Raw genomic sequence first — 15,738 nt, 5'->3', positions numbered from 1 at the left:
CCTTTCACCACCCACACATCGCCGAAGACGCATGGGAAACTTTGTAAATATCACGTCGTGAACATTTCAGAGACTCTAATATTTGATAATCATATTGTAAGTCCATACAGGCTACTCGTAGCAACTAGACGTCGTTCCTTTGATTTCTCGATATTCCTTTTGTTTCATGTTCGTTCAGCGAGTAGCACGTGTACTCTAACAGAATAAACAGAAAAAAAAATATATATATATATATATATATAAAGAAGATATTTGCACGCAATCGAGTTGTAATAATCATGTAACGATATCATTACCAATAACGACATTAGTGATAATGTTAACTATACGCAAAAAAAAAAAAAGAACAAAAAAAAAAAAGGGAAAAAAGGAGAAGAATTAATGCATCGTGCGAGAGGAGTGTGTCAGGTGTAGGCCGTGGATTATGATTCGAACGATCGTTATGCGAAATCCTGCGTACGTCACGCCTGTTCGAGTTTCGAAATAACGAGACGTGTAACAAAGAAACAGAAAGAGAAAAGAAACGGGACACGTTCCGAAAACTTCTACAGCTATTTCACTGATACGTTTGCCATTTATCAGTTGTTCTACATCATCACAAACTATAGTACGATAGCCTGAAACGAATTATCCGATTGTTACCGATGGCGTCGAAATCGTAGCGTAAGAGTCGAGTTGCTTGGAATTTAACGCGGGAACATTGTCCCTTTCGAGATCGGGGACGAACCGCGTTTCATTACATTTCGAGCGAATACATATCGAGGCTTGTCGAATATGAAGAAACAGCGTGCACTGATCGAATCCACGAACGAAAAATCGTACATCAGTTTGGTGGATTGTCCGTGTGTCGTAAAGACAAGAGGGAGAACGCGATTAGAAACGCGTACACGTGAATTCGTATCAAGGGCAGTAGGATCCATCTCGAGCTCAAGTGTTTCGTTTGATCGCACACGCTACTTGCGGAGAAAAAAAATCTCAAGAACTTTACGTTTTAAGTCGATGATCGTTCAACCGTACGACGATTAATTTCAATTGAACGTAACGTTTAGCGTGACGGATCGACAATATGGCCGTTTCGTTTACAATTCATTTCTTTATTTCTGGGCCGTCGTTGAAGGGACGAGAAGGGGTCGTTGGAAGGCTCGAATGCCAGAATCGCCGATCAGAATAATATCTAGAGTCCAGGAAGCAAAAGTTAAGCCATTTTTCGATATAACGACGCGTAATACGTACACCTTTGCCGATCAGGTCAATATATCGACAAATATATCGTTGCATTTCGTTCTGAAACGAATTATGAATAATATATATTAACATAATTTGTATATATATATAAAAATATAATATAATATGATATAATTTATATATATAATATAATATATATTGTTTATATTATAATACATATATATAATATAATATATATTATTAATAGCATTATAATAATATTGTAATATAATATACATTATTAATATTATTATATATATTATAATAATATTATAATATAATATATATTATTATATATATTATTAATAATATATAAATTATATTAATATGTATTATTAAATAATTTATATACATATATATATTATTAAATAATTGGTTTCGACCTCGCACGTTCTTCAACGCGACGAAAGTGTCGCGGGCTTGCACGCATACGTTCAATCGTTCGTACTACAGACGCCTGACAATGAAAAATATAATGAAACCCCGAGAGAAAAAAGAAATATATCGCAGAAGCACTCTAGCTAGATAATTCACGGGATAATCGCCAGCGTGATAGCGATTTCGATCGTTTGCCTTCGATAGTTTATTAGTTCGTGGCACTGCAGTTGGCGCAGCGTTTCCGGTCGGCAAAGTGGTACCCAGTGCACCGTAGAAAATCAGTCGTTGATATATACATATACACAAATGGTCAGTCACATTGCGAGTAACATAGAGTGTGTAGAGTAGAGGTGTGTGTGTGTGTGTGTGTGTGTGTGTGTGTAAGCGTAGTCGTAACGTAGGGAGCGCAGACTAGCTTAGGTATGTCATTCTTCAGTTCTCTCGCGGATCCTGGGGTCGGAGTATCTCTCTCTCTCTGAGATCGAAGTCAGGATCCAGGATATTCGTATCACGAATCAGCGCTTAACACACATGTTCACTTAACCAGCCGTTTGGTTCTATCATTTGTTCAGGACCAATTATCACGAACGATTAAATACGTCGATAGCATGTTCGAATCGTGTTGTCATTGCAGCATTGTCACTACAAAAAAGAAAAAAAAAAAAAACGGGAACTTTGACGAGGGAGATGGAGAGGTTCGCTGTTTTAAGAGAAGAACGGCATCGATCGACAAACTACGGCGAGCGCCTGTACGCACGAGGAACGAATGTCGTCCCTTCCTTTATTTTCGTTCGAGGTGTATCTTATGTGTATCTTACCTACGCGTTTCACTCTACAAATCGAGAAATTCCGCCTGAGATTATAAGTTCGTCGAAATTATAAACAGATTGAAATACATCGTTAGTTTTTAACTCGCTTCTTCGAGCATCTCTTTATTCGCTCATCCAGTGGACCTATGCGCGACGTAAAGAACGTAAAAAAAGAGAAAGCAAATCTGAGAACGTGAACTCTCGATTCTTTTTTTTTTTTTTTCCGTATAAATCTGTCCCACTTTTTTAACGAACGTTCAGCAAGCTCATCCGATCGTGTTTCCTCCATCATATACTCATCATCAAATTACGAAAACCGCGATAGTCGACGAGCATCGAGTGAAATTTACGCCGGTGAAACGGCGATGCTTTTATTATTATATATATCGAGTCGCGATCACGGTGGAGAGCTACGGATGACAAAATCCGCGGTAACGCGCACGCGAGCGACAATGAAAACTTGCCGCAATCATCTTCCGAGACGGAAGTGCCGTACCGTTTTATGACTATTATCCGTGCTTGTTACCAATCGTGTCCACGTAACGTCTAAATAGTGCCTTTCATTGCTTTCGAAATGATTTCCGTGGGTCGCGCCACTGACGTATGACAATCGATCGATGTCGTCGTTCTCGATATGACTTTGAAAATAGGGAAATGGGAGAAACGTCGAATCGTTAGTAGATAAAAGAAAGGAATAACGATCGATCGTGACGGATAACGAGCAAAGAGATCGATCGCGGCCGTGGTCGCAGGAAGTAACGATATAATGTTACTGTCGATACTAATAAGTATTAATTTAAAAAGGAACAAACACGGAACGCGTAGTGATTCAGTCGAGTAGATCCGTGTGAACGTGCGACGATACACGTAGGAAAAAAATATACACGACGGAAAACATTCGAATCGATGAGAAGTTGGCAATTGATCCGAGCAGGCTCATGATTGTGCACGTTAACGAGAACCGAACCAGTGTTGAAACTCTGAAATCCTTTCGTGCTGATTCTTTCATTAGTTTCTGCGAATGGGGAACTTTTGCTTAATCGAACGATACTTTCGATCAAACTCTTCTCTCTTTTCATTGTCAGTCGAACAGTTGACAAAAATTGGATTAATTCTTCAGACAGTATGATGATTTTACAATATTCAACACTGCGCTTAGCGATTGGAGCACGCTCGAAGGCATTTGGCGAAGGCATTGAGAAAAAAAAAAAGAAACGGATACGTGCGAGCGTACAATACATGTGCCTAAGACCTCGATGCCTGTGCTTTTTTTACGAAAATGTATGACTACGTTACGTAGTAATCATAAAACGGTACACTCAAAGTTCGCAACTCTGATCATTCCGTTTTTTAAACAATTGTGTTTTGTATCACTCCTCAGTCTTTCTGTGCCATTTCGTTGGAAACCAACTCGTTCGTTTGCATTTTATTTCGTATCTTGATCCCTTTTCTTTGCATCTTCAATGTCTACGTATCGTAGTACGATAAGGTGTATATTTTATTTCACGAGTGTAAACGTGGCACCAATCATCAATGATCATCGGTAGCACTCGCGAGTCATCGGAATCACGTGTCACATGATCGTAGATCGTTCGTTTTCTCTCCTTGTACATTCATAAAAGGCGATTAAAAGAAGATCGAAGATCTTGAACGATAAATGATCGCGCCGGTCTTTCGAGCATGATCGTTTCCGAGCAGTTTACAGAGTAACGTGCTCTTCAAGTCCTTCGAATTTCCCGCGTAGTAGCGGATCGTCGATCCGATCAACAAACGTACCGATTGTCATGTTAGTGCAGTACATAATGATTGTCCAAATGACATAGTAAATCGATATGATGTACGTCGGTAGGAAAGAACAATGATGTAAATAAAGAGAGAGAGAGAGAGAGAGAGGAGAAAGAGAAAATACAATGAATCTTTGTAAAGCCTTAATTTAGTCTTCTAGTTAAAGTACTGGTTTTATCTCTTACTTTTCTTCTTACTTTTTTTGCATTTAATTTCTTCGCGAGTAGAACGATGCCACAGCAGAATGAATGAATAGCCAGAGAATTGAAAGACCAAAGGAGAAAAGAGAAAGAGAGTACACGCAATTCTTTCGAGATTTTCAAATTCCTTTTCGGATAACGCACGAGTCCCTTTCACCGTGATTCGTCACTAAAATTAATAGAAGAAGGAAAGAAAGGAGAGAAAAAAAGGAACAAAGAGAAATGTAGTTAGGTTTATTTAGTAACGACGATGCAATGAGTTTCCTCAATATTTTTCGGACGGTTTTCAAAAAGACATACTCAGTAGTAGTTAGAGAATTATACTTTAGAGATAGCGAAAAGGATTACACTCTATATATATATATATATACATATAATTCGTAATGTTTTTCCATTCAACAATATACCGATCGACATCAACGAAGAATCATTCATTCAACTATTTACTATCACGTGTTCGAGATTCGAGGTTTTTCGTAATACGTAACTGTAACAATAATCGCGTTTCGAACGGAAGAGACATCACGAGGAAGAGAGAAAGGGATACGAACAGAGAATGCGTTAAACGTCGCAGAGGAATTGCTGCGTTCCAAAAGACTTTGCAACTTCGAATCGCTTCGCGCCATTTAAGTGAAACACGCTGTACGATTGTGATTCATAATCGCGTGCGAATCGCCTCCCGGCTAAATGCGGCATACGGAACCCGGCAATTTGGATGACGAAAAAAATTCACACACAGACGTTTTACCGTCGTGAAAGGGTCCAAAAGAAAATAAAATAAAAAAGGAGAAGAAAAAAAGAAGAAGAAGAAGAAGACGAAGAAGAAGAAGAAGAGAAACTGCGAATGAAAAACTTCTTAACGGAACGTACCAATCAATCTCAACAACGATGAAAAAAATAAAAAAGGCATGCGCTAATATTGAACACGGTCGATGCACGCTAAGAGCAACTAATACTAATATAGGAAATGAGAAAAAGAAAGAGAAGAGAAAGAGAAAAAAAATAGAAGGTAAGACGAGAAATCTAGAAAACGAGAGAAACATGTAGATAATATACGTGAAACGCACAGCTCGTTGCAGTTGTTGAAGCATCGTTCTGGCTCCCGGAAGAAACTGAACTCCGCGATAGTGATTGATTTCCGTTTGTCATTTCTCCATCGAACAACCGAAGCTGTCCATTTTTTATCGTAGATTCTACGTTGTCCATCGTAAAATGTAGAGAATTTATTCTTAACTCTATTGATCTAATACAGATAAAGATCTATATATATGAAAAAAAAAAATATATATATATATATATATGTATACATGAAGTTTAAAGTCCTACGTTTCGGGACGATGCCCGCGAGAACGAATTAATATCGACAATAGATCGTGTTCGATATTTTACTCTCGATCAAACCCGAGCATCGTTCCTGTTGAGAGAACGAAAGAGAGGGAGAGAGAGAGAGAGAGAGAGAGAGAGAGAGAGAGAGAGAGAGAGAGAGAGAGAGCGAAATGTGGAGTAGACGAAGGGACTTGGTTCCCTTTACATCGCATTCGAGCCAATCTGAAAAAAACAAAAAGCAAAAAAAAAAAAAAAAACAAAAAACAAACGAAGCCCCGAATGCCTCCAAAAGCTTGAAACGTGGATGTATTAACAACTTGTAATCATTCCATTGCATATTATACGTAATTCTAAGGTTTAGCGCGGCAGTGTACTGTAAATCCATAGAAGTTATTATTATATCGTAATTATTATGTAATAAATATTGTTGTTAACATAAAAATTCGTAATGGTCTTGTTTGTTTCTATTCATTTTCCTGAAGTGAGGAGTATTTCGAATGCGCACGTAGTTTTTAGAGGGATCTTTTTATTTGTAACCTGTACAAGCTTAATTTAAATTTACACGAAATTTAAATTGGTATTTAAATTTATCTAAATGAATGTTTATTTAAATTTAAATTTATATAAAAATTTAATTTATATGGTCGTGATCGTGTAATCGCATGTTACACTCACTTTCCCTTTTTTATTTCTTTTTCTCTCAATTATAACAGTAAAGTTGTAACAGTTAATTACCAATTCTGATGATTATTTCGATCCTCTCGAAAGGTGAATTCCCTTCCTGGTTTTTCGTACGATTAACACAATTCGGAAACGAATTGACGCGATTAAGAGTTATACTCGGCAAATTTCATCTATTGGAATGCCACACGAAAGGACGATCTTCCCCTGATTTCGCCAATTTCGCACGTTAATTACAATTTATCTCCGCGTCTATTATAGTTAACGAAACAACGAGCTGTAACGAGGAAAAGTAGGTTCACAGGTTGATAACAGGTAATATAGGTAGCATTATAACAACAAGAACAGTGAATCGCGTGGTCACGGAACGCCCGGCGATTTTGCAGAATTGCTGGAATCGGAAAGAGTGAAAGTTCTTGAAACGCCGTAATGATAGTATCTGTGGTATAAGTACGTTAATCGGCAAATTACGGTATGCGGCGGTTAATGGAAAATAGACGGTTGCGTGGCAAAATAGTTTATTACGTAAAAAAAAAAGAAAGAAAACAATTAAAAGAGAGAAATGTACAAAGAAACAACAGAGCCAAACACAACACAAACGTACAACGCATACAATTATTAACAACCACGTATACAGCAAGTTTATTCTATAATTATGTTGATTAGTTGCTTCAATAAGCTTAATACTGGCGGGAGGACGATCGTTTCCGATTTGTCGTTCGTTGGTTTTTTACGGGAAGGCCGCGGGCGTATGGTTTGTTTCCGTTTGTTGAGAGATAATAGATGCCTCGTGCTCTGCAACAAATCAAATAAAATATAATATTCGTCTCCTTTAGATTTTTTAGATTCACCTTTCGTCATATATTTTCGTATTATTTATCGTATTTATTCAAGTAGATATTCATTTTTCTTTTTTTTTTTTTTTTTTTTTCGTTTTTTTTTTTTTTTTTTTTTTTTTTTAATTATATTTTTTTTTTTTTTTTTTTTTTTTTTTTTGTCAGTTTCTTCTATTCTTTTTAATTTCCCGTAGAATTGTTTGACTTTCTACGAGATCTTCGTCTCGTAAGTTTTTATCGATCGACGATCACGATCAACCTCCTGCGCTGGAACTTTTTGTTCCAAAATTGTAATAAAACAGAATTAGGCGAGACAAATGATGAATTTATCACTTCTCAATAATTTCTGTCCAGTGATTGTCATACCGACGAGTTCAAACAGAAAGCGACGAATTATTGTACACGGTTTGGTCGCTCGTTGTGGTCCGCAACTGGTTAATCGTTACAATACATCTACATACATGATACATACACAATTATGTGAAACCAGTCTGTGTTGCACACGCGTATATAATTTATGAAATTTATTTCTGAAATTTCACTTGTTCTACCAGGATTATCGTTTTGTCGAACGGATGAAATTTACTCACGTGTGTGGGGCGTCTTCTCCCATGAGTATATACTCCTCGAGTTTCGGATTGCACCAGCCGATCAGGTAGGAAAAGAGATTTCCACACGGAGCTGCCCAGAATCCTACTTTCGTCGTGATTGACTCTATGTAATAGGGTGTCACTTTTGTGTGATCGCACGACAGCGTCTCTGCGGACCAAATGTACCACTGATTTCATTCACGGTCGACCCATCCGTCCCGTGCAAACGACGATAAGGTAACGAGATGGAAGACACATGCAACCCAATTCAAATCCAAACCCAAATCTTTCTTTCACAACATACTTCCCCTGTTTGGAAACATCGAATGACGCTTGGATTTACGGCACAGTTGGGGACTATTTTTGAAGAGAATAGGCTGGATTAGAACTGAAAGTTATGTCTGAAAGTTACGTCCATGCGAAATTCAATAACGTCAATGGCATCCTTTCACAGGGGAAGTTCACTGTTTGACAAAACTCCGACAAACTTGCACTTAATCTCTCTTTAACCAACACACTTTTACTCTGACCAGTAGCTAACGCTCGAGAAGGGCACTGTTTCTCTTACAAATTACTGTCGTTTCTTGTACAAGTGGAACGACGTAAGACACACTGTGCGCGAATACAAATTTTGAAAATATCTGACAATCAAGCAATTTGTATTGTACTGAGAAAGTAAGTATCACACACAAGATACAATAAATAAGTGAAAAGATTTCCGGACGAATCTCGCATTTTCCACAAAGTATCACATTCGACAAAATTCCTTTCACCGTAATAACTACTAATTTAGAGAAAAAAAATAAATAAATTCTATATGATTACATACTACCCGAGAGAACTAAACAAGTAAAACATACAAAACTTTCTGGTCTCTGCCCGACCAGAGATCGTTTCTCCTCAATTTGCTTTCCTAAGCGACAACGTCTCGTTAAGTGGCTTCGTAAAACGTCACGCGACATCGATTGGAATAATAAATAAAGCACTGGTCGATTAGACGACAAGTGATAAATAAAGCAAGATTTGAATTTCTCTCAATAAATATCGAAGAGTGAGAAGATCCTACTTACGGAGCAAGGAAGCTGTCGCGCATCCGGGCTGGCTGGATCCTCCGTTCACGTAGAAATCCGCGTGCCCAGTCGGCCCCCATTGGCCCAAGATCCCGGCACCAGTGTGGATCACATCGACGAAATGCGCGTCCGTTTCGTCTAAATCCATCGACCGGTTTCCATTCATGTAGAAAAATATCGTTGGATCCAGTCCTGCCCGTCGCCAACATGGAAATTCACAAGTCGCGTTAAACGAGGAGGGACTTTTACGGTAAATCGACGAACCTTACCCACCATTTTTGAAAGGTTGCTCCGTTAAATAATTGAGCAACCTTGTAAAAAACAGGTTTGGTCAAATTAAGGTTAAGTCAAATTAAGAAAAAGTGCTGGTTCGTTCGAAGTAAAGATTAAATCTGTGTTACTTGGCTATTCGTCGTTAATTTCATCTTCTAGCGTATCTATCGCTGTCTATTTCGTTTCGTTGTCGTTAGATCACGAATGAAATTCATACATTAATAATAAAGAGCTTCAGAGAAATTTTATTGAACGAAATGTTATTCTATGTCACTGATACAATATAAAGTGAAAATAATTTTATTTTAATGTTAATTTCGATACAGTTACAAATACAAATGTAATTATAAATAATTAGTAAATAATTCATATGAAAATACAAATGCAAATGTATAAAATGTAACATACAACGAAATAAACGATATAAAACGAAAATATTGAACTAAAACACGATGTAAAATAAAAGTATTAAACAACGCGAGAAGGGAAATACAGAGAGAATGAAAGTAGAGAATATTAAAATAATATTGGAAGCAGCCTCACAAAAACAGTCTGACAATAGTTGACGATTAAACAATAGAATTACGTGCATTACCTGTAATCCTTCCAAGCTTGTCATCGGGCAAATAATTCGCAATCAGGCCAGCTATATGCGCGCCAACGCTGTACCCAAGCACGTGTATATTCTCCACCCTCGTTCCCCGAGGATGATCCCTCAAGTACCTTACCAATTGAGCAATACATCGTGAACAGAAATCTGGACCCCATTGTATTTGCGACAGACAAGGCTCGCGTACCAACGAACCGTAATCGACGATTATAATATTGTAATCGCCTCGCGTGAAATACGCTGAAATCGAAAGTTTCATACATCGAGACCATCGCATCGTGCGCTATGCAGCCCACGTTAACTTGTACGAATCTAAAATGCACGATCTAACAGTCAATTGGACGAGTAAGTATTTTAATAAGTTGAAAGTTAACTTGACTTTTCACTTTTTGATTTTTTTTTTCTTTTTTTTTTTTTTTTTTTGGTACGATATCCGAGTACAGTTGCCATCGCTGAACTCGTTGTTTCAGGATTATTTGAATTGGGTTATTTAAATGTCACACGAAGCTACATTTCGAATGTTTCGAATTTATATTCATGGATGAAACCAAATACGATATATCAGAGAAATATATGACTAAATATAACGAGCATCGTAAGAGAAATTATAAATCGAACGCGACGATATCGGGAATTCCTTTCGCTTCCGATATGAGAGAGTTAAACAAAATAGTTGCAACGTTTAAAATGTTTCAGCTAATGATTCGAATAGCGTAGTCGAAAGTTTCTTCATTGTGACTCGGTATTTACTTCGCGTGAAATAAAATTTTACCACACTTCGAACAGTTGAGGAATGCGACATAAACTTTCACACGACGATAAATCTCTCGTCAACAAAATTGATCACTTTCCTGTGAAATTTGGTATTCCAATAAGTCGTTTAACACGTTACAAGATTTTTAAGTAAGAATTTAAAAAGAATACTATTTTAAGTAAGAATTTGAATCGTTATTAGACATAGTTGTACGACTATCTTCAAACATTTAACAGAATTTCAAGAAAACTACTTTAGTATACAATTCCGTAAAAATTACCTTTTCGAATATCCGGACTAGGTATTAAATTCCTCCCTCCTCCAAAACCGTGGATAATGATTTTCGTGGGATGTGACCTATTAAATTTGGAGTGCTGAAGCGACTCGAACCTTCGTACGTCAATGCGTAAAGGCTTCTTCTGCGTTTCTCTGCGAAACAATTAAATGAATGTGTTGGAATTCGCAAGTACGTTAAACGATCTTTTCAAGGAAATGAGGAAGTGCACTTAGAATGAATGAAAAGAGTGAAAATCCGTTTCTGAATTTAAAAAGCGTTAAGTACTAAATTTGATTGAGTGTTAGATTTTAATTGTAACTTTTATCCGAGTGATTACTATTCAAATTCGTCATAGACTCAGTCGTGGAAAAAAAATTTCAATGTCTGCACGTTATGACAGTTTATAACATTTTTGAAAAGAAAAGTGCCTTCAAAAACATCGTGGAATAAAATGAACCATACATTTTGAGAGTAGAGGCTTTCGAGTTTTAAAACGAGTTTTAAACCGCAGATTTATTGATAGTGGGATCTTTTTTTTTTTTACGAAATTATAACCGTTTAATTTATTTGGCGTCAGAATGTTAACGAGAGTCATATATTATAGATTATTTTGCAAACAAATGAATTTCAATTTCTAGGTATTATAATGAACATTTTAACTTCATTTCGCGAATCTTTTATTAGAAGGTGAAAAAAGGTACATCGAAAAAAAATAGAAAAGAGAAAAAATGTATCATGACAAAAATCTAGAGAATCTGTTATAAAGGAGGGTAGAAATAAAGCAGATCTAATGGTATACTTATAGATAGCTTGAAAAGGAAATGAGTAACTTCAGTCTAAAGAAAAAATACAAATTGCTTTTGAAATAAAGCAAATATAATGGCACGCCTAAACTTATTGCTTTTAAAAAATGAATCAAGTTTAAAATTAACCGTATGATTAGAAATCAATGCAAAGAAGTGGACGATCGTTGAACGAAGTACATGCCAACATGAGTCAACGTATGTAATCTTCAAACGAGATGGTGACACGCAGAAACAAGAAACGCCGGCCCGACGCCGCGAAAAAGAAAAACACTCGCGACTGCGAGTAAAAGTACTTGAGACAGAAGTGCCATGGCGCACTTCTAGCTGCCGGAGAAAGGTAAACTCGGAAACGAGGCCACGCTTTCAGTGTGAGACTGAAACTGATCATGATCTTGAAATCGAGAGTCTTGTGTCGACGTTCTTCCTTACGGCCACGCGGCTCAAGTTCGAGGTGAACATTCTCGAACATTCTCGAAGGAAAGTGACTCGCTTCGAGGAACCGTGAATCGCTGACGCAAAAGTAAATGGGAAATTTCACCCGAAAGTCAGAAACGTTTGCAACATTTCGTGAAACACGATTTTTTTTCTCTCTTTCTCTCTCTCTCTCTCTCTCTCTCTCTCTCTCTCTCTCTCTCTCTCTCTCTCTCTACATGAGACAAACTAGAAACAGCGGTGATATTAGAAAGTTACAATCTCTTCGTCTCGAATTTTTTGAAGTCGAATCGCTGTTTTTTTTTTTTTTTTTAATTGACGTAGGATGTTATCGAGGAGCGTTACGAATTTTTAACAGATTGTTAAAAAAAGTAGTTGATTGATGAAATTAATTTTATAGGTGATAATCTTACCTCGTGTACAAATAAAATTCAATTTGCGGGTGTGGACATTCGTAGGGTGGTTTTGCGCAGGACGTACTGTTAAATAGATCCTTGAACGTTTTTGTCTCCGCATTCACATCATCTAGAGACGAAAAACAACACGCATTACCGATCATCCCTAATTCCCTACTCAGACGATCCAGGTTTCACATGAATTTGTTTTCCAACGCCCGGTTAAACTGTTCAGTTGCCTGTCGTCCAGTTCAATCATTTCCAATTCAATCACGGTGCTCGCACTGAAAACTACTCGACCGTAGTTCCCACAAGCGTAGAAAATCAGGTGAGGATCGATTAGTTTCGATATACTGTTCCAATTAATTTTTTTACAGTTCTTTTTACCATAGCTATTTTTACCATCCTGTTCTTGCGACAGTAAGTAACGCAAGAGAGGTGAGCAGTTACAGATACGGACGAAGAGTAAAATGGCATTAACATAATTCTTATTAGAATTTGCTAGAAAAAGTGATCTTTGATACGCGAGCTATTTGTTAACGTGTAAATTACCGAGCGTTGCGGAATGATTGGTGTAGCTTGGGCAATCATTGTTGATCATTGACATTATTGCAAAATTCTCCAAGAAACCTAACGAATAGGTTTATGTATCTCTTTAATTTCCAGTTCTCCCATAAAGCTACTTTTCTAAAAAAAAAAAAATTACCCCATCACCACATCAAAATACGAATTATTTGCTTAATGTGGATTAATAGACAATTGTCCACAAATATATAGAATATTTAAAAATCCGCAAGAATAGGTTTATGTATCTCTTTAATTTCCAATTCTCCCATAAAGCTACTTTTCTAAAAAAAAAAAAAAAATTACCCCATCACCACATCAAAATTCGAATTATTTGCTTAATGTGGATTAATAGACAATTGCCTACAAATATATAGAACATTTAAAAATATATAGAATATTTAAAAATCCGCAATAGTCGCACGTGTAAATGACAACAATACATAAAATAAATTTAAACAGAGTATAGCCTGGAAACAATCCACGAGCAAGTATTTTACCTATTTGCGAAAGAAATGACACAACTTAAAAAAAAAAATCAATTACAAAAATGTTGACAAAGATGAGACGTGTATTGAAATGAAAATGAATGACTTTGAATTGCGTTGTTTCTCCAATCAACAATAATTATAATTGTAAAATAATTATAAAACAAATAATGTCGAAAACCAGTTTCTCCGTTCCTTTCGAGAAACATAGTTTTTTTTAATTGTGTCCATTTTCTTCGCAAGCTGGAATATGTTTTTCATTCGAATGTCTGCGAATTGTTTTGAACCAAGCTGCAGCACGAAACAACACTGCCAATGCTCAAATCTCATCACACCAGAGTATCTCATTGTTACTCGAGGTGCACTTTCAAAGTCACGCACTGGACAGACGTACTTGAAAAACTGTACAATCCCAAAAAAAATGTTGGAAGACAGGCAATTTTACGTGCCACCCAATTTTCAACTTGCAACTTTCGAACAACTCGAATCGAAATCGACACGTTTCTGCACGCGGGGAGACTCGCGCGGAAAATTGAAAAAAAAGGATCTCGGCGACGGACTGAATTGAAAACGACGACATACTACTTACGATACTGAAGCACGGCAAAGAAGACGAACACGAGATAGCTCACGACACTGACCGCCATCTCCCGCACTCCCGTGGTTTGTGATATAACATTCAGACACGCGGTGGTGAAAAATCAGTAAAAGTGCTTATCCCGCCGCTTCTCCCGGCCGATTGCAACATGCAAAAGACATACAAACGTAGGGATAAACAGAGAGGAGCACGGAGGGGACTTTAGAAAGTCACCAAACGTTCCATAGCTTCTCTCTCTCTCTCTCTCTCTTTCTCTCTCCACGTTTTTAACGCGCGTTTCAATGCACGCACGCATGCACGTTGCATTCGCGAAATGTGCCTCGTTGCGTTCGGGTGGATTATTAGGCAGAGTATGTCGATGAATCGACAGGTTCGGGTACCGCCCATGGTGTGTTGCATCTTTGACGGATGTTCGAGGCGAGCCTCGACTTCCGGGAAAGTAGCCGCGTGCTTTATTACATTCAGCTCCGTTCGTATCGACGATGTTTAATTATATCTGTTGCGACGATCGGTTGAAATCCTCGCGGGAAAGTACGACCGTTTTCGTTCGACGTTTCGAGAGTCGCCGAATGGAAAATAAAGATACGAAAAACTTTTGTTGCAGAAAAGAATAAATTTTTATGATATTATGATATCGTTGGAAAACTGGTCATGCAAAGTGACTTTCCAAACGTTACTCGTTACTTGCGATTGAATTTCTTCAACTTCAGGACACAGAAAAAAGAAATCATTTCATGCTAACAGTGTAAAATAACATAATATAAAATGTTCCATGTCATAATATGAAATTATTTGTTGAAACAAACGTCTTCCAGCTGCAACGTGTTGAAACATTTCGAAGATTAGACAAATAGATGTATAATTCCAAGAACAAACTACAGTGATTACAACAAATATTTGCACGCTATTGTATCTGTTACAACATTTAGTATTTAATTGAGTTGAAGCTCATTCTGTAACCACAAAAGTTTGTCCTTGAGATAATGAAATATATTATAATCTGATAGAGAAATGCTTCGTTAAAAAATAAAATATACTTGTTGTAGCCACTGTATATGTATATGTATATTAATAATAATCACACGTTGCCAATTGTGTTCGATATTCTCTTCGAAACAATGTCACTTTATCATACTTAACCATCTGAAAGAAAATTGTGAGTATTTGAAAACATTCGGCTTACAATTTATTGTCAATAATCAGTATTTCTTGTCCTTCTTTTTTTCTTTTTTTTTAATTACATAATACACTCAAAATTACAGTATACATACATATTTTACATAATTATTGTTGTAATAATTATTAACAAACCAGACCTTACCGGCGTGTGTAACAATGACTCATTATTTTTTTCGTTTTTTTCTTTTTTTTTTTTTTTCTTTTGCTTTGTTTTCACTCTAACTTGCAGCTACGTGCATATAATAGAACAGGCCCGCTATTTTTATTTATTTATTTATTTTTTTTCCATTTTTAAACAGTCAAAATAGATTTTCTTTAAATTGCCCGCCACGGAGCATTTAAGATTACCGTTTTATGTCATCTCTGTTAATTATGAAACCACTATAAGAGAGTTGTGAACCAGTGATTACCTTTGAGAGAGATTTTAACGTCAATGGACACAGAAGAGAGAATGTTTCACGCG

General features: G+C 36.9%; 1 protein-coding gene and 1 long non-coding RNA gene across 2 annotated transcripts; one reads left to right on the top strand and one right to left on the bottom strand.

The window, feature by feature from the left end:
* Positions 1 to 1,602: 1,602 nt before the first annotated feature.
* LOC122531431 lies at positions 1,603 to 5,032 on the top strand. The gene is made up of 2 exons (XR_006307279.1): positions 1,603 to 3,890; positions 3,922 to 5,032. It is a non-coding gene; the product is annotated as an uncharacterized LOC122531431 (long non-coding RNA).
* Positions 5,033 to 6,372: 1,340 nt separating this feature from the next.
* On the bottom strand, positions 6,373 to 14,239 carry LOC122531446 (pancreatic lipase-related protein 2). The gene is made up of 7 exons (XM_043659369.1): positions 14,088 to 14,239; positions 12,465 to 12,576; positions 10,817 to 10,965; positions 9,768 to 10,022; positions 8,900 to 9,091; positions 7,830 to 7,998; positions 6,373 to 7,198 (listed from the first exon to the last, which is right to left on the bottom strand). Exons 1-7 carry the CDS (start codon positions 14,143 to 14,145, stop codon positions 7,084 to 7,086), a joined length of 1,050 nt encoding a protein of 349 aa, XP_043515304.1. The 5' UTR covers positions 14,146 to 14,239; the 3' UTR covers positions 6,373 to 7,083.
* Between the last annotated feature and the right edge of the window lie 1,499 nt (positions 14,240 to 15,738).

The sequence above is a fragment of the Frieseomelitta varia genome, unplaced genomic scaffold, assembly GCF_011392965.1.
Source record: "Frieseomelitta varia isolate USP_RPSP 00005682 unplaced genomic scaffold, Fvar_1.2 scaffold_40, whole genome shotgun sequence".
NCBI lineage: Eukaryota > Metazoa > Arthropoda > Insecta > Hymenoptera > Apidae > Frieseomelitta > Frieseomelitta varia.
Note: the sequence above shows the minus strand (reverse complement) of the source record. Positions and strands in the feature narration are given on the sequence as shown.